Here is a 23,526-nt window from a genome sequence, read left to right on the forward strand (position 1 = left end):
AATTAATGTTGTTTCCATAGTTACAAAGCTTGACACCAATATATATCAACATAAGACTCTGATAGTAGACTTCCTGGTATATTTTTGAGTGAGTGAGTGAGTGAGTTGGGTTTTACGCCGCTTTTAGCAATATGGCAGCAATATCACGGCAGGGGACACCAGAAATGTGGTATATTTTTGAAAATATCTGCCAATCTCATACAATGCAACAGCAACAAGGTATTAAAAAGATAGATTTATGAAGCTATTCTTCAAACTTGACATAAAACTGTAATATTAGTGCCTGACTTTCCCTTATGGAAACACTTTCTGCCATTAACGTTAAGTTGTGTTGTGCACATTTACTGCTTATCATGTCATTATTTAGGTCACATGTCAAATCTACTCTTCACATTCAGGCTTTCAGCCAGTTATCTACAGATCAAGTGATTTACAGATGGTGGAGACATTTTGGACACATTCTGTTCTCCCGTGTCAGCTAGCTAGCATTATGCAACATACTACATCACAAACATCACATCTCAAAATAATGCTACCCAGAAAATATGGACCATTTGAGGCTTCACATTAGTGTCCTGCCACACTCCAGCGGTTACAAAACTGACTGACCTGGTCAGTCTCTCAGATTCATACAGAAACATCAGTGACCAGAAAGAACTAGACTAAGCAGGAAATTGTACAGAACTGTAGGGAGTAGCCCACAGCTTCTGATTGGAAAATACTTGAATCTTATTGATCAAAACATGGCAGAAGATGAAAGTTCTCATCTAATTATGGTTTCTGACGAAGAAATGTCAGTATTACCTCGGTTAAAGGGCTTATCCTGCAGACATAGAACATCATCACGACAGTCACCTCAGTTCTCTCTGTAGACAGATGCACACCTTACCATGCTTACAAAAACATCTGTATGAAGTACAGTTGAACATCCAAAACCCAGCAGCCAACAACAGTTTGGGACTAATAACATTCCATCAAAGACCACTCATACCCCATCTCTCAGATGGATCATAAACACATATATATTGCTATACCTACAACACAAAATGGGCAGAATTCATTCTTCAGGTTTGGCACGTACTTCTTGTGTCCAAATAGTTACATGAATCACTAGTTCTTACTGTAATCTTTCATAAATTCATGTCGTTTCCTATTTGATGAATTATGTTTCCTATTTCATGAAAAGACTCATTCCATCAAACACTGCATATCAGACTCAATTCCTTGCATGGTCCCATCCCTGGACACTTGGGTCACAGCTGATGGATGTAGTGGCCATTGATGGACTGACAGGATACAGAGAACCAGGGCAATGTTGGAACTTCACCCCTAGACATATTGGAAACAGGGGCATGGCAAACTACGACTGTATTGTTGTCATGTTTGTCTACTCACCCTGATAACTGCCAGGTATGATGAAGAGGTTTGGGGTTTTTGTTCATTTGGTTTACAGATTTTACCAATATAGTGTAGTTCAGCGGGGTAAAGAGTATTAAACATACATTTTTGCTAGAGAAGACTAGACCTGTCAACACCACATTGTTACACAAATCCTTCTGCAACATAGCGAGTTTTGTTTGCAAAGCCACCTTGTTACTGTGTTTCAAGATTCTAAAGTTGTATTTTCTATTCTAGAACAAAAATGGTTTGGGCCAGCAGTCATAAAAGTTGATTGAAAAATTCTCAAAAATATTCATTTGACAGAATTTGGGTTGGAGGATCCCTACCCCAACTTTAACAAAAAGATGTCATTAATCAAGACTGGGGCATCCCTCCCCAAAGTACCGGTTATCAGGTCTGTTCGGACATGCTGATGACTGCACGGAGACCACTGATACACCAAATCACAAAATATATAATCTGTCCCTTCCACGTCTTGAGCACATAAGTATGTATATGTTTGGAAATTCTACACATTCTTTGCAAATTCAAAGTAAATGAGCATAATGCAGCAACTGGTTTCATACAACTAACCCTCGGACTCTCCTGCAAGCCACAAGCCAAAGGACCAGTCTTCACACTCACCTGATAAACCAATGCTAAATGAATACCTGGTCATACTTGAGGGCAGCTGAAAGTTTGGAAGTACAGAAGCAAAATGAAAGAAACTTGACTTACACAGCCTATTTCTGTAGATAGTTTTCAAAAGATAATGAACACACAACTCTACACATGTAAGGAGCACCTTCTACATGTAAAGGTTGCCCCCATAACGCTTGGTATAGTAGCCAAAGCATCACTTCTGTACACAGTGGTTATGTTTTGTGATATCTCTCCATCAAAAATAGTCTCATATGCATATATGATGTATCTCTCTGGCATCATATTAACATAGCTATAAAATATCTCCCTATATTCTGAAAACACAACAGATACAACTGATATATTTGTTCAACGGTACTAACGACAGGTGAACTATCATCCATGTCGTCAAGGCAACTCCTTTCCTGGATCATACACTGGCTTTACCATCTATCTTCATTAAATGAATATCTGCACCAAGGTCAATGCTCAAATTAACATTTTTACATACAAAACTTAATGTACAACAAGGGTGTACGAGTGCTCACTTAAATAATGGATCATAAATACCAATAAATAATTTGTCTAAGGTGTGTCATGTACAAGTTGAAGAAAAGAAGATCTGATTTTGTTCTTTAACAGGTTCTGTCTGGTTTTGATCAGTCAAATAGTACTGGAAAATAAAGTTAAAGAACAACTTAATTTGCCATGTGATGACAGACGATTTACAGTCACATGTACAAAATTTGGCACTTTTTAACTTCTTTCAAGTAGTATAATTTAATATCAAGCCATTTTGTGATAACTTTAAACATATATATTCCCTTAGATAGTTAGGGACCACTCGATTTTTGGGCATCACTACAATTGCATGACAGATTGAAGTAGAGACGAGTAGTCCATAAATTCTTTTCAGTAGCATAGATTGAAAACTGGTACTTTGAGATTTTAAACTAGCTTAATGTTCTAATAAGATGAATACAAAGCACATTGCACTCTTTTTATGAACTATATTCCTTTGATTCAGCTGTTTCATCTAAACATTGTATGTGACGTGCCATGTCCCAGAGCTGTAAGACAGAGTCAATTCAAAAGATAAATATGTAAAAAGATGTATTTGCGTTCTCAAAATAAACCATGAGAATGCCAAACTGATAATAAGTTAACACAAGATCATAAATAAACTAGTAACTCTTTGAAATTAAATAAGTTATTAAAACAAATGAGAAAGTTTCACAAATACTGTGATTTGGCCAATTTGTGAAGCCAGCAGCCTCCAGCACATATCAGCAATAGCAGACTATTATGGCAAAGTGGACCTGTGCCATTAATGGAGCGAGAGGCTTGGTGACTCTTTCAGTGACCTTCAGCTGGCCATGCACACACATCAGCTCGGTCTGCACCTGCATTACATGCATGTGCGGGAGCATTACAAGGCACTGGATGGACGTACAGACAGACAGACACAGGAACATTTATACAGGGGGTGCTGTGTAGATAAGGAAGATTCATGCTTCACCAACAGGAGCATGTTGAACTGGGTGTGTAGAACAAACTGGCCAACAAAAAAACAGGCCATTTTTATCGTAACCAAAAAGGCAGCAGACAGTTCATCAGCCTGGTAGATGCTTGTCTGACAAACCCGCAAACATCCAAATTCACATTCCTTCAGAAACATAACCATGTCCACATATCCACCAGTGACTAGCAGGAAGAGCCACACCCGGGACTCTTGATACACTCTTGCAACATTCAGTAGATCCAGAAACATCCTTCAACTTGGACAGCAAGTTGGCATACTGGCCAAACAACAGACCATGCATCCATATCCATCCAGCAGTCAGCGAGACTCATTACCCCATGGAATATATCCGTTTACCCATGGTAAGATCCAAGCAATCTGTGAAGAATCCATAGTCGAGGTTCACTGTGTAACTCCAGTAGATCTCACAACCACAGCTTGTAAGCATGTTCTGGCCTGCTGCTATGAGCAGATGGACAGGGAACACTGATCAAAATGCATTACCAACTTTTTGATATGTGCCAGTTTCTTGTGTAGGTAGTCATAGCGCTTTTTTTGTTCAATGAATTTCGGATCACTTTTCTGGGCTTGGTATTCTTCTAATATCCTGTTCTTCAAGGACTGAAACAGATGACGATTACAGATCAGCATCCAAACCAGTGTTGGGAATCAGACAGCATTTCATAGAACAATAATCTCATGGGGGATTATTATCACATAAATGCATTGCAAACGAAAGTGGCTGATATTAGAACAAAAAATGTTTGTCATGCATCAGTGCACTGACTGATGTCACTAATTTCATATTGTGTACTAGTTTATGTTCATATTTAAAGCTGTCTGGGTAGTTATTATTGTTGACTTATGCATAAGGACCTAACTTTGGATCTTTGGAATTTTGGACATATAATCATAAAACAAAAAATACTGAGAACTTGTGGCATTTAGAAGTTGGTGTGATGAATAACGAGGAGAGTTCTATGGATATATAACTTTAATATAATATGAGCACCAACATCAAGCAAATGATACTACTAACACCGTTATCAAGCAAATGATGTTACTAACACCGTTATCAAGCAAATGATGATTTGCTTGATAACGGTGTGAGTAGCTACACCGAAATGTCGCTCATATTATATTAAAGAAGTTGTATATCCATAGAACTCTCCCCGTTGAAAAATACTGAGGTCAGTGTTAAAAGGTTACTAGAATATGTCCTCACTTGTCAAACAAAATCTTCATCACAGAAAGGATTAATTTTCAAGCTGATTTAGAAAAATAGTTGAAAAGAACATATCTAATCGGGGCTAGTTGTGTTGGTGCTTGACCATGAGCTGTGATGAGTGGATTTCATCACTGACTAACAAAACAAACATTGCACTGCAATATGTCAAGCAAATATGATAAAAGAGCCACAGCATGGGCAATCATATCCAACATTCAGTCATAGGAACACCTCTACCCAAAGTGATTTGTTTTCCTTCATACTGTTATCAATCTACGCTTGGCCCTACCTCAAAGGCCTCTGATCCTTCCTTTGTCTTGCGAATCTTTATCTCTAATTCCCCAAACTTCTTGGCAATGGTGTCCAGATGACCAAACAGCTTCCTGTACTCCTCATACTCGCGGAGTTGAAATCACACTTGTACTTCTGTCTCTGTTCCTGGTTCTTGATCATTGTGTAAGTCCTGTAAAGTCAACAGCATGTGTAAAGCCACAGGAACAAAACAGAAAAAAGCTTCAGTAATTGCAATAGTGTTTCATGAAACTGGGACATAAAGCAGCTTTTGACTACATTACACAGCTTTTCACAACATATTTCTATATCTCAGTGACCCTGGATATTTCTTGAATGGGCTATACATTTCACAAGATACATTTTCAGTGCTATTTTGCAGCCTAATGTTTTATAAATTCTTCATTACCAGTGGGAATTTATGATGTCCTAATAAATGAAATTCCTTGCATGTTTTGAAATGATCAGTGATTTTCAAGTTTTGATGATATTATATGGCCAGTAGAAAAAATAGAACATTTTGTACAAAATCACATGAACGTCATTTCACAATTACAAAAGCTGTTTTCTCATTAACAGTGCATTGTAGTTAAATATTTGCGAAGGAAACAAAGGAAAACAATTTACACATCTTCTTGTATGCACACACACAGCAAGCCTAAATGTCTGCCTTCAGTCATAATAATGCCTGTTCAATGACTCCCTCCCTCTACTATGGCGACCAACCCCGACAGAATGCAAGGCACCCCTTCACTTACTTTAAGTAATCAGCACAGCTGCTGGAATTGGAGGACACTGTGTTTCCGTTATCTGAAGACAAGACGAGACAGCATGAGCAGGGCAATGACAATAATTACACAATGTATTTGTCTCCTGGTCCCATCCAAAGCCTGTGTCAACAATGTCTGCCAAATGTGCACAGCTTGGTAAACAATACAGAATGACACAATCAAAGTCAATGACAAGGAAACAGGGCTCATCTGCCCTATCCAGACACACAAGTCACCTTCTCCATGTCAACTTGACTTGCACAATAAATTCACAAGCTACCCTGCGCCAAGAACCAGCTGAAAAGAAGCACAATCAATCCTACAGATGGTCTTTCATGTCCTTAGAACTGTTTTTATCATCTCATTTTTGTAGTCTTTGTTATCTGGGCAGGGATAATTGTTTGGATGCTTAAAATCAATTATGGCTTAGCATGGGATAAACAAAGCCTTCAGTTGTACCTATTTGCATTATAACATGCCATTTGCTTTATGCTTCAATCAAAACAAAATGTGGCATGTGATTTTTAGCTGTTCAACAATACCTGTCTGAAGAAAATAAACACTTTTGACAGTTTTCAGACAGTCCATAATACGAACAGCTTCAGTGGAACATATATATATATATATATATACTGTATACTAAATAAAAGGGGAACCATTGGGAGACGATCAAAAATTTGACATCAGTCTGCACATATTCATAAATGCAACACCTGCCATGTTATGCTACTATTACCATGACTACAGTTACCATGGCTACAGACCCATCCTTCACATTCAAATAAAACTGTACATTATTAATACAAAACTCCTACATTCAATGTAGTAGCATAAGAAACAGAGATTTATGTTTAGAAATGTAACATTTATACATAAATACGACCTACAACCCCTTCCAGATATCCAGGATGCAGCCCTGCCACATATTTGATACTTGTTCAACAACCACAACTAAAGCTAACCCTCAACAGTAACCTAATCCAGCTAGTCCTGTTCAATCCCTACCCTTCATACGACACCCCTCAAAACAGCCCCTAATCCAGCTAACCCTGTTCAAGACCAACCCTCTATATGACATCCCCATACAGCCCCATAGTCTAACTGACCCTGTTCAAGCCCTATCCTCTATATGGCACCCTCTACAGCCCCCTAATCAAGATAACCCTACTCAAGCCCTGCCCTCTATGACACCCCTCTATAGCTCCCTAATCCAGCTAATCCTACTCAAGCCCTACCCTCTATGACACCCCTCTATAGTTCCCTAATCCAGCTAACCCTACTCAAGCCCTACCCTCTATGACACCCCTCTATAGTTCCCTAATCCAGTTTACCCTACTCAAGCCCTACCCTCTATGACACCCGTCTATAGTTCCCTAATCCAGCTAACCCTACTCAAGCCCTACCCTCTATGACACCCGTCTATAGTTCCCTAATCCAGCTAACCCTACTCAAGCCCTACCCTCTATATGACACCCCTCTATAGTTCCCTAATCCAGCTAACCCTACTCAAGCCCTACCCTATATGACCCCCCTCTATAGCTCCCTAATCCAGCTAACCCTGCTCAAGCCCTATCCGCTATATGATACCCTCTATAGCCCCCTAATCCAGCTAACCCTGCTCAAGCCCAACCCTCTCCGGCCTCCTATATGATGCCCTCTACAGCCCCCTAATCCAGATAACCCTACTCAAAGCCCAACCCTCTATATGACCCTCTACAGCCCCTACCAGCTAACTACAGCCCCCTACCATCTACATAACCCTACTCAAGCCCAACCCTCTATGATGCCCCTCTACAGCCCCTAATCCAGCTAACCTCTACTAAGCCCAACACTCATCTACAGCCCCCTAATCCAGCTAACCCTACTCAAGCCCAACCTCTCTATGGCACCTCTATATGATGCCCCTCTATATGAGCCCCTCTAATCCCCCTAATCCAGCTAACTCCTACTCAAGCTCCAACCCTCTATATGAAGCCCCCCTCTACAGCCCCCTAATCCAGCTAACCCTACTCAAGCTCCTACCCTATATATGACACCCTCTATATGACACCCCTCTATATGACGCCTAATCCAGCTTTCAACCCTAATCCAGCTCCCCTCTACCCTCTATGACACCCCTACTGCTATATGACACCCCTCTGCAGCCACCCTAATCCAGCCAACCCTACTGCCTATATGCCCTCTACAGCCCCCTAATCAAGATAACCTCTATATGACACCCCTCTATACTGCTTATCCTACTCATAGCCCCCTAATCCAGCTATCCTCTATATGGCACCCCTCTACAGCCCCCTCTAATCCAGCTAACCCTACTAAGCCCTACTCTTCTATATGACACCCCTCTATAGCCCCCTAATCCAGCTAACCCTACTCAAGCCCTACCTTCTATATGACACCCCTCTATATGACACCCCTCTATATGATGCCTCTCTATATGACACCCCTCTACAGCCCCCTAATCCAGCTAACCCTACTCAAGCCCTACCCTCTATACGACACCCTGTACAGCCCCCTAATCCAGCTAACACTACTCAAGCCCAACCCTCTATATGATGCCCCTCTATAGCCCCCTAATACACCTAACCCTACACAAGCCCAACCCTCTATGACACCCCTCTACAGCCCCCAATCCAGCTAACCCTGCTTAAGCCCTATCCTCTATATGACACCCCTCTACAGCCCCCCTTAATGCTTATAATCCAGCTAACCCTACTCAAGCTGCCCTCTCTACAGCCACCCTCTATATGACACCCCTCTACAACCAGCTAATCCTACTCAAGCCCATCCTCTATATGACCCCCTCTATAGCCCCCTAATCCAGCTAACCCCTACTCAAGCCCTATATCCTATATGACACCCCTCTACAGCCCCCAATCCAGCTAATCCTACTCTAGCTTATCCTCTATATGACCCCCTCTATAGCCCCTAATCCAGCTAACCCTACTCAGCCCTATCCTCTATGACACCCCTCTACAGCCCCCAATCCAGCTAATCCTACTCTAGCTACACCCTCCTTATCCTCTATATGACCCCCTCTATAGCCCCCCCCTAATCCAGCTAACCCTACTCAAGCCCTATCCTCTATGACACCCCTCTACAGCCCCCTAATCCAGCTAATCCTACTCTAGCTATATCCTCTATATGACAATCCAGCTCTATACTTCAAGCCCCCCTAATCCAGCTAACCCTACTCAAGCCCCACCCTCTATGACACCCTCTACAGCCCCTAATCCAGCTAATCCTACTCTAGCGCTATCCTCTATATGACCCCTCTATAGCCCCTAATCCAGCTAACCCTACTCAAGCCCTACCCTCTATGACACCCCTCTATAGCTCCCTAATCCAGCTTTAACCCTACTCAAGCCCTACTCCTCTATGACACCCCTCCTATAGCTCCCTAATCCAGCTTACCCTACTCAAGCCCTACCTCTATATGACACCTCTATATGACACCCCTCTACAGCCCCCTAATCCAGCTAACCCTACTCAAGCCCTACCCTCTATGACACCCCTCTATAGCTCCCTAATCCAGCTAACACTACTCAAGCCCAACCCTCTATATGACGCCCCTCTATAGTTCCCTAATCCAGCTAACCCTACTCAAGCCCAACCCTCTATATGACACCCCTCTATAGTTCCCTAATCCAGCTAACCCTACTCAAGCCCTACCCTCTATATGGCACCCTCTATAGCCCCCTAATCCAGCTAACCCTACTCAAGCCCTACCATCTATGTGCTGCTCCTTGTTCTCACTGTTAGCATCAGGGGACAGGGAGGAGGACTTGCGTTTGTCGTGAGGTGCATGATGGTGGCTGTTACTGGACTTGAGACCATTGACGGGAGAGGATTCTTTCCTTTTCTCATGGTGGGATATTCTCTGCTTCTTGTTTGGCTGGGGGCCTTCCATCACATCTTCACTAGCACGTTTCTGAAATATTACACAGAAATTTCATTCTACCATCGATAACATACACAGAAATGCACCAAAAACGTTATGGCATACTCAGTTTTCAGGCTAAGGAATTATTTTAATTTGCCTTTCATTCATGAATGAATTAACGGATCATACTACTTCAGTCAGTGGTGGCTCTGGTATCCATCTCTGTGCTGCTCCTTATAAATAATTTTAAAAAGTCATGTTGCATGATATATTTTTTTCACTTGATTCATGAAGTATGTTTCACTTAGTTTTCAGCCGCTGTATAAGCCTATCATTAGAATCTCACAATCCAAACATCTATGACTCATCTCAAACCCAAGCCACACAACAACAGCACCAACCTGAGAGTTGCTTGGGCTTTCAGGAGCCTGGTTGCTAGGTGAGACTGCAGGGGAGGTGGACGCACTTCGGGACTCAGCTTGCAGGTTCTGGAGATTTCTGAGATAAGAAACCTTTGGTTGTAGGAGAGGTCACCTTATCTTTATGAGGATTCACTCTACATACATGTAGTTGCATTCTGAAATTCAGTGGTCATTAAACTAAACACTTTGATTTGCCCAGTGAAGAAGGTATCAGTCCACAGGATGGTTTCAGTCTTCAAACCCAGCAGCTGTGTGTGGTCAGAAACTAAGTATCAATACCACACATACATATATCTTGAGCCACCTACTTGCATGTAGTGACCATCAGAGCCCTCATTCCATGCAAAATACCCTGAAGCTCCCTGTCTTTGTGTCTTCCACCTGTAACCTACCTCTTCACAATTTGGCGATCCGCCTCTGTGTAGAATGGCCAATCTGTGCGCACGTCGATCCAGGCGTGGTTTGCGAGTGTGTAGCTATTGCTCTTGTTAAGTACTGCCACCTGCTGCAGGACGCTGCCTAGAGAGTTCTTGTCCTTTTCCCGGATACCATCTGATCAACACACAAACATACACATCAGTCACATCATACAGCACTGTTGATGGGCGAAATGTGGAAAATAGCTTGTCTGAAACATAACTTGGATCTATGTGCTGTGATCTACCACTAACCACTGACCTTCCTATCTTAGAGCCTACAATCCATCAACTAGAGTTTATACTGATCATTGCAACATTCAAGCCCTTGCCCTATGATATCTGGAAAGAAGCTGCATCACTATAGTGCAACCTGCTTTTCCTCCAATGTTCTTTCTAAACCACAGCAAGTAACCAGTCCCAGTGATGTGGCATCTTTCATCTACTATCTCTTAGTTTTCTTTAATGACTCGTATAAAACAATTAGCTGTGTATAATCCTTAGAGAATCAGACACATTCTACATAGCAATGACTGAATGAGCATTGCAAACAGTAGTAAAATTCAAACATCGACTGGAAACTGATTTGAATGCTGTTGTTCTCGGTTCGAACAGGCCCTGCCATCAGTCTGACAAGGTGGAAATGTCCTCAACATACTCAAGAGGAATCCTGTCTTAGAAGCAGAGACGGAATGAACAGGATCCTCTTCCATGTTTCAAAAATCTACTTGGGCAAGATGAGTATGGTTCTCTGGGAGCAACATCATAAATAAGTCTCCAACAAAATCTTTTGAAACACAAGAACGAAGACTATATTTAGTGTCAAGTGTGGGTGAGTGTGGTTGTGTAAAACAGAACCCTGTATCATTCCAAGGGCTAGTACTGAGATTCTACCCCTGCAAAATATTCAATACACACCCTTCTTTAGTCTCAGTATCAGCTCAGGCTTCTTGAAAGGCCGCACTGCTAACAAATGGATGATTCTTTCTCTGAAACACGACATGACAAAATATAAAAACTCCACTCCAAGGAAACCGCAATAGCATGTCAAGTGGTACTTGTTCCATCAGTCACATATGCACACATTGTCCATAAGCATGCACAAGTATTGAAACAAGAACTACTCCGTGAGCTTTACATCTTATACCTGCTACTAGAGTTTTCCCTCACTTCATCTGTGTTTCCTGCACATCTTTAGACACAATAAAGCCATTCATACAAAGCCAACACCATTGGTCAAATCAATTTAGTCAACTTAATTCGAAATATTGGTGGTGTAAAATATCAAGTAAGTCAACAGCCCAGTCAAGATTGTTACTGTCTTTGACTAACAGACTAGTAACAGCTTTCAGAACATCTTGTTGCAGTATTTTACCAATTCGGGTCAACCTGACAAAAAGATCTGCTTTTGTTAAGGTCTGCTGGTATGGTCTTGTAGTCAGTGGTCAAACTGAACTGGTGGGTATTGGTCTGGTTTCGAAACACGTTTCAGGTCCATCTATCACCCTAATGAATGAGTGCCGCCAAGATCCTTGACAGGAAGTAGAATCACCAAAGGTAAGGGGTTATACATCAAACAAAACTGAATTCATCCATGTATTACAACTGGTTGCACAATCTAACCTACAAACAATAAAGAATTATGGATCGCCTGTCCTGAGTGAATTAAAGTCCTGAACCCTGACAGCGAGTCTATTGTTGGAATGATGTCACACAATACCAACTGTGATGTCATGAACAATGGAGGGGCTACATCACAAACACTGAAAACAATACCATCACCTGGCCATCAGCAGGAAGCAAAACCAGCATATCTCTGTGAGACTAACAGACAATAACGGCAAAAACTTCCTTGCGTTGTAAAAGCAGTCTTAAAAACCTGCCCTTGATGGCATGTCAGGGAATGCTAGATATTAACAGACATGCAGGAAAACTCTTCCAACATTTGCATAAGAACATAGAATTAATTATGATTTCTTATTGATGAACCTTTCACACATGCCTGTTTGACATGTTAAAATAAAAATAAAAATTATGGCGGTGGGGTAGCCTAATGGTTAAAGCGTTAAGTATTAATAACAATACTTTAATGCAAATCAGTTGGTGAGTAATTTCAGCATATGTCTAGAGAGTATGGTAGGGCTATGTTGCAGTTGTCATAAAGTCTGTTTGGTGTACTAGAATGCACTTTTCTGGGCAGTCAGATCATCATTTAGTTTAAAACTACAAATTTAAGGAAAATCACTCTCTTACTACAGACCAGCAAACATCCTGAAGGCTTATTTGAATTCCTAAAACATCAGGAACCAATATTCTGAAATAGAAATAGACAACATAATCACAGACATAAGTACACTAGAAGTGTCCACATTTGAGCTGTGCAGGGTGGGTGCACTGACCTATATGGCATGTTCATGATTGCAGAGTTAGGTTTCGATCCCCCTCCGCTTGACGGCGGCACATGAGATGATGGTTTGGTAGACATTGAAGACACATTGGTCGTCCCACTACCCCTCACAGGAGAATGGTTGGACCCAGTACTTCTGTGAGGTGAATGCTGACTGGCTGTGACCCTGTTGGGGGAGTGGTTTGTTCCACCGTTAGGGAGATGAGAAGTCCCCGAGAGTCTTGACTGACCAGGATTTGACACATTGGAGAAGTTTGTTGAGCTTTTGGGGATGTGAGGTGGGGGTTGGGGTTTGCTGATTGCAATATTGTTTTTATTGGTGGGCGGTAAGTGCTTGTTATGACCGTTCGTTATCACTTTCTTCACTTTCTTGCTGATGTATCGGCCGCTGGGTTTGATTTCTTTTGTACTGAAATAAAAACAAACTCATCAACACTACACTCTCCTTGTTTCAGCATCAAGTTTAACACATTCTAGATGACACAGAAGCTAATAAACCTTTCTGTCTATATATTTTACGATGGTAAAATGTGTGAAACTGCATCACTTCACAGCTATCAATATCTTCCTTCTATAGTTAAAAGATCATGTTTTGAAACAGCTAAATATATGATAAATAAGTAAGGAACTCAGGAAATGTGTGGTCATCCTGTGACTGAGCCATGAAAATCTACAGCATTATGCATCAGAATCATGTGGTTGGAGATACGATACAGTGAAAAATACATCCCCAGACGATGACTTTTTAATACGTTGTACACAGCCCACCAATTACACGTATAAGTGTTATTAATTCTTTGGAGGAATTAAATTTGCAACATATCAGTGATTATCAGTTTCAGGATTCTACATTATTAGGCAAAGCAAGTGTAACTGCTGTTGTAACTGTGCCAAGAACATTCAAGCCTACTAGCCTGAACATCGTTCCAACTGTCATTTTCAGTTGAGTTCAGTACAGTAATATGGACCACTGTCAGCTAAACATACAAGAATAAACAGAGTTCCAGCTGAAGGATAGTTGCATACAACATAGAATGAAAAGTTTCAATTTTTGTCAACATATTAAACCCCGACATTCCATTTTACATGTTATCTGATGTAAGTTGTTGCTACTGCTATCTGTGAAGTATTTGTCATGGAGGGCGTATCCTCAATACTACTCAGCAGATAATATTTGTGACAACAGCAAAGCCAAGTTTATCTCACTGGCTACGTAATACATGTCAATTGTTGGTTTAATGTATCCTTATTACAGTATAATTTCAATCAATGCCATTTTTAGCTGACAGGTACCATTTCAGCAGCCTATCACTACCATGAAGACACCACTCAAGACACGCCAGGAATAGAAGCTAGGATGGAGCGTTGTTTTAGTTCTTCAGCTCATTTTCTCCCCTGATCAATCAAGTGTCTAAATTTAGAGTTCCACTGTTGGAAGAAAAAGCAGCTAAACTGATAGCTTTGTTTGTGAAACAATTACAATAATCACACTGTATATATCATAGCCCTCATCAAACCATAAAGGCAACATTGCTTCAGACTGCCTACATTGCCTCAATGAAATGACAGTTCACAAAAATCAATGCACTGAAAATAGCCTAGCATGAAACAGTTCCACATAAAAGGAAAGCACAATTAACTTTGTTCACTATTCAAATGCCATTTGTGTATTTACATACTGTTTAAAGTGAAATCAAACTCGGTCAGCCATGAATGAAAATCATAAAAAATCAAAAGCTGCTATAATAATATCAGAGTAGTTCTTTATGATACCATTCATGAATTAATTTTTTTTCAAATTTGATATCAATGAGAATGGGTTTGCTGTCATTGTGGACTGTAGTATGTACATTTGTACCAGTACTGTACAGCACACTTCCAGCTGTGTACCAGTAGGACCACAAATAACAGCCAATTGCCAGTACTGCAATAGTCACCAAACTGGGACAAGGTGAAACCTGTTGAAAACTGATTAACCCTGCAGGATTCATACAACATATGCATTGCACAAATGACTTGATAGGGCAATGAACAACAATAGCCTTGGGGTTCCAGCCACACAGAAGTGTTTCACACAAAACACTTTCAATCAGAAAATCAATAGCTATATTTAGCCCCCTCACGAGATTTCCGCTTTTATAACATCAAGGGGATGGCTTTTCTTGGCCACAAACAATGTGACTTGATTGTACGACAATAAAATGTGGGGGTGGGTAACCTGGAGCCAAAGAAACTGGGCACCTATTTGGGCCTCATATCAAGAGCGAGAGATAAAACTAGGAAATACAACCTGATATTCTCGAAGTATCTGTACATCAATAGTTAGGCTTCCTTCACACTGGTGATTAATTCTGCGCTATTTCTCTTCATTTTTATCTTTTTATATCTAACATCCAATTATCACTATTTCCATGCATCTGTAGCCGGGAGCAAACAAGGTACCGAAATAAACATGGAATATATAGATAGGATGTAACAGACACACACATAATTCAAAAATAGAAATTGTTGGGGACTATGTTTTCAGATCTTTTCTTTGAAGTCAACATTTGTGAGTGTAATAAATGAAGACTTCCAAGACAATAATGTGCAATTTAAGAAGGCAGTATTACTCATATATTTGTTTTTAATAAAACACATTTAATAGATTTTAAATTCTCTACAAGCAATTATGCCCAGTTATGGATGGTGAAGATTGAATGCAAACAGCACTGCCTTAGTTAAAAGCAGAATTTGAACATAAAACAAGCATGCATTTCACTGAACCAAGCATTAATACTGACATGCTGAAAGGTGAAACCGTACTCAAGGGACCTTTTGCATAACTAATTTGTTTCCCACTGTGGAAAAGCTCTTTTTCCAAGCCAACTATAGTTACAAAAAAGTTATGAAAGAGAACAATCAGATAAATAAAACTGACACAATATGTCCTTGGTATTATAGTGCTTCATGCAGAACAAAATGTCTGAACACAAACTTCCTCATCTCATGCATTATAAGCATCTCATGCATAAATACACCCAGTTACCTGCTCAGTAGACAGAAATACGCCACTTGACATTCACTATTTCAAACTGATTGTAAGCTACCCTACTGTTAAGACTTAATCAAAGTCAGTTGTCCTAAATGTGCTTTAAATGATTATTCTGAATAGCTAATTACTGTTAGTACTAAATGCCCATGCCAGGCCAGGTGAACACAAACATCTACAGTGGAAGCTCTCAAAACCGGAAGCCTTCCAATCTGGCATGCTCTCAATATCAGCACAAGAATTTGGTCCCGACAGAAGCTAGTTAATTTATCATCATTTACACGCCCTCTAATCCGGCGTCAGTCTATTCCGTACTACGGCACTACAAAGACCGCGTAATTGACTGTTTGTACGGTAATTAACACTCTCTAAACCGGCATCCGACCTCTCAGCTCTCTTGTTGATTGGCTGAGCGTGTATTAACATTAAGCTCACTGATGTTACCAGGAGTATGGATTAGGCCTATGTAGGTGAGGTAAATTGGTGAGTGACACGCGTCACTTGTATTATAAATTAATTGTTGTGTCACAATTTGTCAGTCGCTTATCATGGTAAGATAAAAAAAGAGGAAAAGTTCTCTAAACCGGCACGCCCACTATACCAGCATTTTCTGCCGGTCCCAACGAATGCCGGTTTAGAAGGCTTCCACTGTATATATTAACTTATCAGTCGTGACACAGTCAAATATTGGGACTAAATATTTAGCTATCACATGCATATAGCATTCATATGAGATTCATTTATCAAACATTATGCATATAAAGTTATATCCTTGTTTTAATTGTTACCTTACAATCATATTGTCAATGTTTATTCAATATGATACACCTTTCAAACTGACTTTGCAGAGATCCAGGTTATGTAACACATGTATCAGAAAAGTAGCAGCCATTGGTAATTCATCTTGATGATACATATTATCATAGTAATTAATATTTCCCTACACTTTCTTGCATCAATCGTCCATTATCCATAACTCGACTTCAACAATCTGACTTACATAAGTTACCTCCACCTTAACTAACACATATCTCGAGCTCGCAACTGCACGGATGTCAACCAAATATACCATGCACACATAGCAAAGCTGTTAAAAAGCATCTATGAGAGTATTCCAGTGTTCCCACAGTCCAGGAGTTCACCCAGTAGATGGAGCTACATATACCTGCTGGTTTGCACAAATGTTCAGGAGTTACATACCAGACTTTCTTGCTTTCTTCTTCAGCAAGTGTCATACGTTCTCGTGTGGACTTGTATACATCATCAGTTGCGAGGACATTGATTTTCTGTTGCATGACACCCAAACTTTCAAGTGTGTGACCATATCTACAAGGGAAAGAGTAGCACAAAAGCTAGAGAAAAATGTCACTAAGGATTCTCACAAAGGAAAGCCAACTGCATGACAAGAAAGAAATGCTCAAGCATAATGATGGAAAAGAATGTGTACCCTGGTACTTTCTTCCTCCATCACAAGATAACAGTTATCTATATAAATCCCATCTATTTTAACACAACTTTAAATACAAGACATAAAACTGTAACATGGTCCACAAATACTCACAAAATTATGTGTTACCATGGCTACTTTGGTGTTTTCATTAATGAAACTTGATTTAAAGTTTTAAGTATCACCAAATCACCATCTTTACATGTCCTTTCAAAGAGTAAAGATGTAAAATTGAAAGATCAAATCTGCAGGCTTTCTAAAGATTTGATTTAAAAAAAAATCAAATCAAAATAAAATTAACCATGTTAAAATGTTGAAAATTTCAATTATAATTGAAGTTCTGTTCTTTAGACAAGAAGGAAACTCACTCGTAACATTTGTGTTGACCACACCCACTAAGTCTGAGAGTTGCATCTAATTCTATGTCCTCACAAGAAGCTTTACTACGCACAACATATCTTTGACTGATCAATCTATAAACTGAGGTCAGTCAGTCTATATCACTGACTGACTGACTGAGTTTGGTTTTACGCCGCTTTTAGCAATATTCCAGCAACATCATGGCGGGGGACACCAGAAATGGGCTTCACACATTGTGCCCATGTGGGGATTCGAAACCGGGTCTTCGGCGTGACGAGTCAACGCTTTAACCATTAGGCTACCCCACCGCCCCCAGTCTATATCAAGAATCATTTTCATTTTCAGATAATTAATGATCACTGTGATATTTGATTTTGAGTATATTTCTGGTGACTTTCGGTTTTGAGTATACTACCAACTACAGAGTTCTTGACATCATGTTAACTATTATGTAGTGGTGCCATTATTCATCACTGCACCAAGCACACACTGTAATCAGTGATAGAAGAAGGCAACAGCCACTGTACCTGGAGTCAGGCTGTTGGATGCACTCAAAGCTACCATTTGGGTCGCCTTGAAGTTGTGCCAGGTTAAATCGGAATGTGCGTGAGGCCTTCGGGTCATCACTTGAGCCTCGGAGTGGCACTTGGAAATGCTGAAAACACCAACATAATCTCATGAGAAACTTACATTCTCAAACAGTCCTCAGTCAACTCGGGATGGAAAGGTGCCATAAACATCTTGACATCACCACCTGCAGACTAACGTTCAATCTTTGTGTTTGAGCTAAGAAATTATCACCAAATCTTAATATACAAGAAACAATATCTCCAAACAATATTTTATGGTGAGTAAGATGGTGACAAAGTTCTAACAAGAAAGGGAAGGTCACTTTCCAGTCCAGCAAACAATGGCAGTTCCTTATCAGTTTAACAATACTCTGAAAAAAGCAGTTTACTTCATGAATTTCTGTGTTGAATCTCAGCATATACAGCTATTCAACACCTTTCAACAGAGATTCTTAAGATTCTCAAAATATGTTTGTGTTTAATTTTCTAATTTTTTAACATCTCTAAAACAAATCAGAAGTTGACTACAAACAAGGCCCAATAACAAGCTGTTTATTCACACCCAGACGTGTATTTTGTTCTTATTGTCTGTGAGTTTCCACCTCATAAACAAATCAGGAGTGTGTTGTGTTGTCCAAGGACGGCCAGCCATGGACTTGACCCCTTCTCCTCCACCTATGATCATCAAGTCAACTGTCAACATCCATCAAGCCTCACTCATAATCTCCAGCAGACACATCACTATTCCACACATCAATATCAGTCATGCCAGTGTTGATAAAATGGCAGATGACATGCCAATCAGGATTATATATTCTTCATTCATAGTACACAGTGTAAGTCATATTGATCTTACTAATCTTGGTATCAGGATTTTGTCGACCTTTCTTGGCATAGGTTCTTGTCAACCAATGGCAAAGATTGCAGATGAAATTTTGTTCCACTGCAGATAATTACCCACTTAATATACCATGGTTCCTACTCTTTTCACTGACAATACACATATTTAACTCTTTCACTGACACATATATGATCCTTCATGAGAAAGATATCAAATAAGGCATACAATGTCAAAATGCAAAAGTTTAGTTACCTAAAACACATTGAACTGAACATTACCATGTTTAACAGCAATCAAGTGCCTTTACAACTAGTATACATCAAGAAGTCCTAAACTAAACTACTTTTCTGTATGCTGTAGTTCCTGAGGTATCCTAACATGTATCTAATGTATTTATTGTATTTGCAATAACATGTGTCCAAGGCACTTCAAATATTTACCAATATAGGACAATCAACACCATTCAGTCACATTCATCTTCCTCCATCCACTACTGTGTCCAGCCATAAGGTTCTAACCCTAATTTCCACTCTATTATAAAATGAGCTGCTTCATCTACCATCCACTCTGTTCAACCTTGTCGCTCAGTATCCCACCATGCTCACCCTCAAGGTTTGTCAGCACCAAGGCCGACTACTTCAAGGTGGTGGATGTCTGAAACCTGAATCATTATTGTCTTTCCTCAGTTGACACACCATGAAATAAAACTGTCCAATTGGCTTTAAACCACACTCACTCACTCTTTCAGTAACAGTGAAACATTTATCAGAGAAGTATATTGACAACTCCTGACATGTTCCTTCTCTATCGTGTCTGTTGTGAATTTGGTAGGTGCATAATACAATTTTATCAGTTCAGATTATCTGCACAGCTGAACATCAAACCACAGACCCTTGAATGTTACACAGGACAAACTTATCTTGTCACATGTAATGTTACAGGAAAATTGTGAATTTCCTTTATCATTGAGTTTCCAAACCATGATCTGTGTATGTGTCTACCTGTCAATCAATCAGCATGAAATAGTGTAGATGAACAATAAAACAGAAGGCACTTTCTGCCAACCAACCAAGGATCTTAGATTGTCATAATGGCCCCAATAATTCAGCATCATGAACATCATGACTTACTTTGAAAGTGACACATTGGCAGCAAGTCAAATCTATTGGAGCCATTTGTAATGCCTTGATGTACTACGATGCCGAACAGTGTCCATGACTTGGTTGTATTAGCCACACACCACAGCTGTGATCTATGAGGGTGGCAATCACAAAGGTCATGAACTATACGATACCATATCAGTAGACATTATTTCTTATTTGTGCTTTTTAATCTACACTTCACCTGCAATCATCAATAAATAATATAAAACAATATCGAGTACATGTTTAAACTGTTTCATATTTCACTTGAGATTAAAACTGGTTTCCTGAATTTCAGCATACCAGGCGTGGCAAGTGATCAGTTATCGCCAAGGCTCAATTATCAACAACACCCAGTTACAGCAAACAGGTCACGGTGACTTGTTTCAGAAGAACACTTTCGCTCATTTTCATAGAACAATATTTTCATCCAAGAGGATTCACTGGTGTTTAATTGACTCTTTGTAGAAAATAATTAAAACAAACCAGAAAAGCACAAAAATCCAGGAACAGGATGATGCAGATTTCAATCAGTCATTTCTTCCAATGTGTCACCTCTTCCCCAAAATGCAAATTTACAACCAAATGTAGCGCTTGTTTGTATTTTTTAGCATGCACACATCACCCACACAACGTTAATGCAAAGTAAATAGTGTTATTTATAAGCATGTGTACTCGTTTTGGGGATATTGGTTTGCATTCATTAGCAGATAACAAACTGATGAAAACATTTTTACACATTATCGTGAATTGAATATGTCAATGTGATACCACGAATTATAGAAAATGTTATTTGTATATTAAAAGATGCTCATGATCAACTGGTGTTTAAACAATGATGCTAACTGGTACAACATGACAGAGTCCCAAGTCCACTTATTTCACTCTCCCAGCAGTACAATGGAAATCAACTCAAATTTTTCCACAGACTGAAACAAGTGCATTTGCTCATAGTTTCACAAATATTCCAAACATTTCAAAAATAACATAGAAGAGGTTGCGATAACTGGCAGATGGCCAGAATACAGATTTGACATACCAGTATGTTATACAGTCAATGTTGATTTAACTTCAACAACAGTAACAAATGAAACTGTCAACAATCACCTGCAATACAGGCATTTCTTTGAAAGTCATGACAACACTGACCCAGCAACAAAAACTGTTTACGTTTATTCTGGCTTCAGTAAATACTTCTAGTTTGAAATCTTATTGCAATATTTCAACTGTTTGCAGTAAACCAAAAAACAGACAAGAAAATTTCATTGGCGCTCAGACAATCTTGATCAGGTTTTATCAAAAGCAAGCTCTACATCTGACTTGTCTTAACACTAACAGGAAAGCGAAACAAAGACCATGTTTTAATCACCAGAATAGGTCAGAGGTTATCATGGTCAAAGGCCTTTATCGTGTTATCAACAAGGTCTTCTCAATGTCCACATGTTCATGCTCTATATACACACAGTGTATATGATGCAAGGCTATGTAAGACAATTACTTCTCACCAATTCTAATAATTAAATGGAATTCTCAAAGAACAGGGCCCTTATTCTCGAAACATTCATAGCCTTAAGAATTCTTAACTTTGATCTTACCCAATGTGTTAAGAATGGGCTTAAGAAGTTCATAGGGCTACGAACGCTTCGAGAATAGCTAGCCAGATCTTGATAGAAATGGGGTTGTATTTTTCATGGCATCTACATTTTCAACTTGTGTTATAGCTGCATCACAAGGTACCTGTCAGTTGAACATTATGGCCCAGGTAAACCAAGACACTGGGAATAACAACATGCTGGTGGTTTACACAGCACTGTCATCCAATCCATACTCAGCTGTCAGGAGAAGCTCCCATGAATCACCATATATGTCATGCTTTTTGTACAGCCAAAGAAACTGAGGATCAAGTGGTCAGGCTGTGACCTCGCTGACTTTATGTCACTGTACCCCAATAGCATGGACAATTACTCATTTCTGCCTGATCTAGAATCAGTTGCTTTCAGGATGCTATGATATAGCTTAAGTATTGCTGAAAGTGGTGCTATTCACTTGCTCACAACATGACAAGCATAGGGCCCCAGGGACCTCTTGTCGCTTAACTACCACAGTGGGGGACAATGATACTTACAAGTAGTCGTCCAACCCTGCAAGCCGAGATGCCAACCCTAATTTAGACCAGTTTGTATTTTGGCCAAAAACTGATGCTAAAATTAGTATTAACTTTTACAAAGAATTTTTATATTTAATAATAAATATAGATATTCTAAGAAATTGTCATTAACATTGTCCTCACCTAAATCAGAAGAAAGTATCCACACATGGTTGAAATTTATTGTGTATGGTACGTGTGCTATTTGATAACATAATTTAATGTATTTTTCGAAAAAAAATTGTATATTTTTACTGCTAATGTAGACGCATATTTTGCGTTGATTTCTCGTAACGACTCTCGTAGAATCGTAGGGGTTGGCATCTCTGATGCAAGTCCTATCTACACTCAGCAGTCACTGTGCCCACTACCAGTACTACATGTACGATAGAAAACTGAGTTTCAGTATGGTTGCCCAAGTAAACGTTACTGATGCACGTACAATGGATAGCCTGAACACACCATCAGCACATATCAATTTCAGTAACTGAAATATGAATGACCAGAGAAATTATGATGTTAATGTTATTCCCATCAACACATAAATCCCCCTACCCCATGGATGGATGATGGCTGACCTGGGCATAATGTGGTTTCCTTTAGTGTCACATATCCTATATACATTACTCATTACTCACCCCTTGGTTCCCATCAAGCTGTATTGTAGGCCTTCTGTTGGTGCCATGCTGAAAAGAATCAAACAGAAATGTACATTGTGAAACATCATCTACACATTTAAAGGGAATAACATGTAAACAGGAATTTTATAATGACCAACTGACATAAAAATTCACAAATATTCAACCCTCACTCAAATCATTTTGCAATATTTGACTCGTTTTTCATTCATCTGGATTAAAAGAAATTATAAATGAACTCTACTGACATTTCTTAGCAGATTCTGCAAGATTCTTATTGCCTAGACTGCCATGGCAGCTAAGACTGGACATGGTCTTCATTTATCAAAATGACAAATGCCTAACATGCCCAAGGTGAAAAAACGTTGAGGGTAAAAGGTCAGAATGCAATGAC

At 39.7% G+C, this 23,526-nt stretch overlaps 1 protein-coding gene across 1 annotated transcript in view; it reads right to left on the minus strand.

Annotated features, from left to right (window-relative positions):
* Positions 1 to 359: 359 nt before the first annotated feature.
* LOC124268088 (RNA polymerase II elongation factor ELL-like) overlaps positions 360 to 23,526 on the minus strand; it is a 38,667-nt gene continuing 15,500 nt past the window's right edge. Inside the window, 12 exon segments of the mRNA XM_046703107.1 lie at positions 360 to 4,165; positions 5,062 to 5,175; positions 5,178 to 5,235; positions 5,822 to 5,873; positions 9,560 to 9,761; positions 10,115 to 10,211; positions 10,528 to 10,687; positions 11,470 to 11,540; positions 12,951 to 13,367; positions 17,190 to 17,315; positions 18,324 to 18,451; positions 23,133 to 23,180. Of these exon segments, the coding sequence (XP_046559063.1) occupies positions 4,007 to 4,165; positions 5,062 to 5,175; positions 5,178 to 5,235; positions 5,822 to 5,873; positions 9,560 to 9,761; positions 10,115 to 10,211; positions 10,528 to 10,687; positions 11,470 to 11,540; positions 12,951 to 13,367; positions 17,190 to 17,315; positions 18,324 to 18,451; positions 23,133 to 23,180 (1,632 nt within the window). The 3' untranslated portion in view covers positions 360 to 4,006.

This window comes from Haliotis rubra, unplaced genomic scaffold (genome assembly GCF_003918875.1).
Source record: "Haliotis rubra isolate DU_JTF1 unplaced genomic scaffold, ASM391887v1 Scf136, whole genome shotgun sequence".
Taxonomy (NCBI): Eukaryota; Metazoa; Mollusca; class Gastropoda; order Lepetellida; family Haliotidae; genus Haliotis; species Haliotis rubra.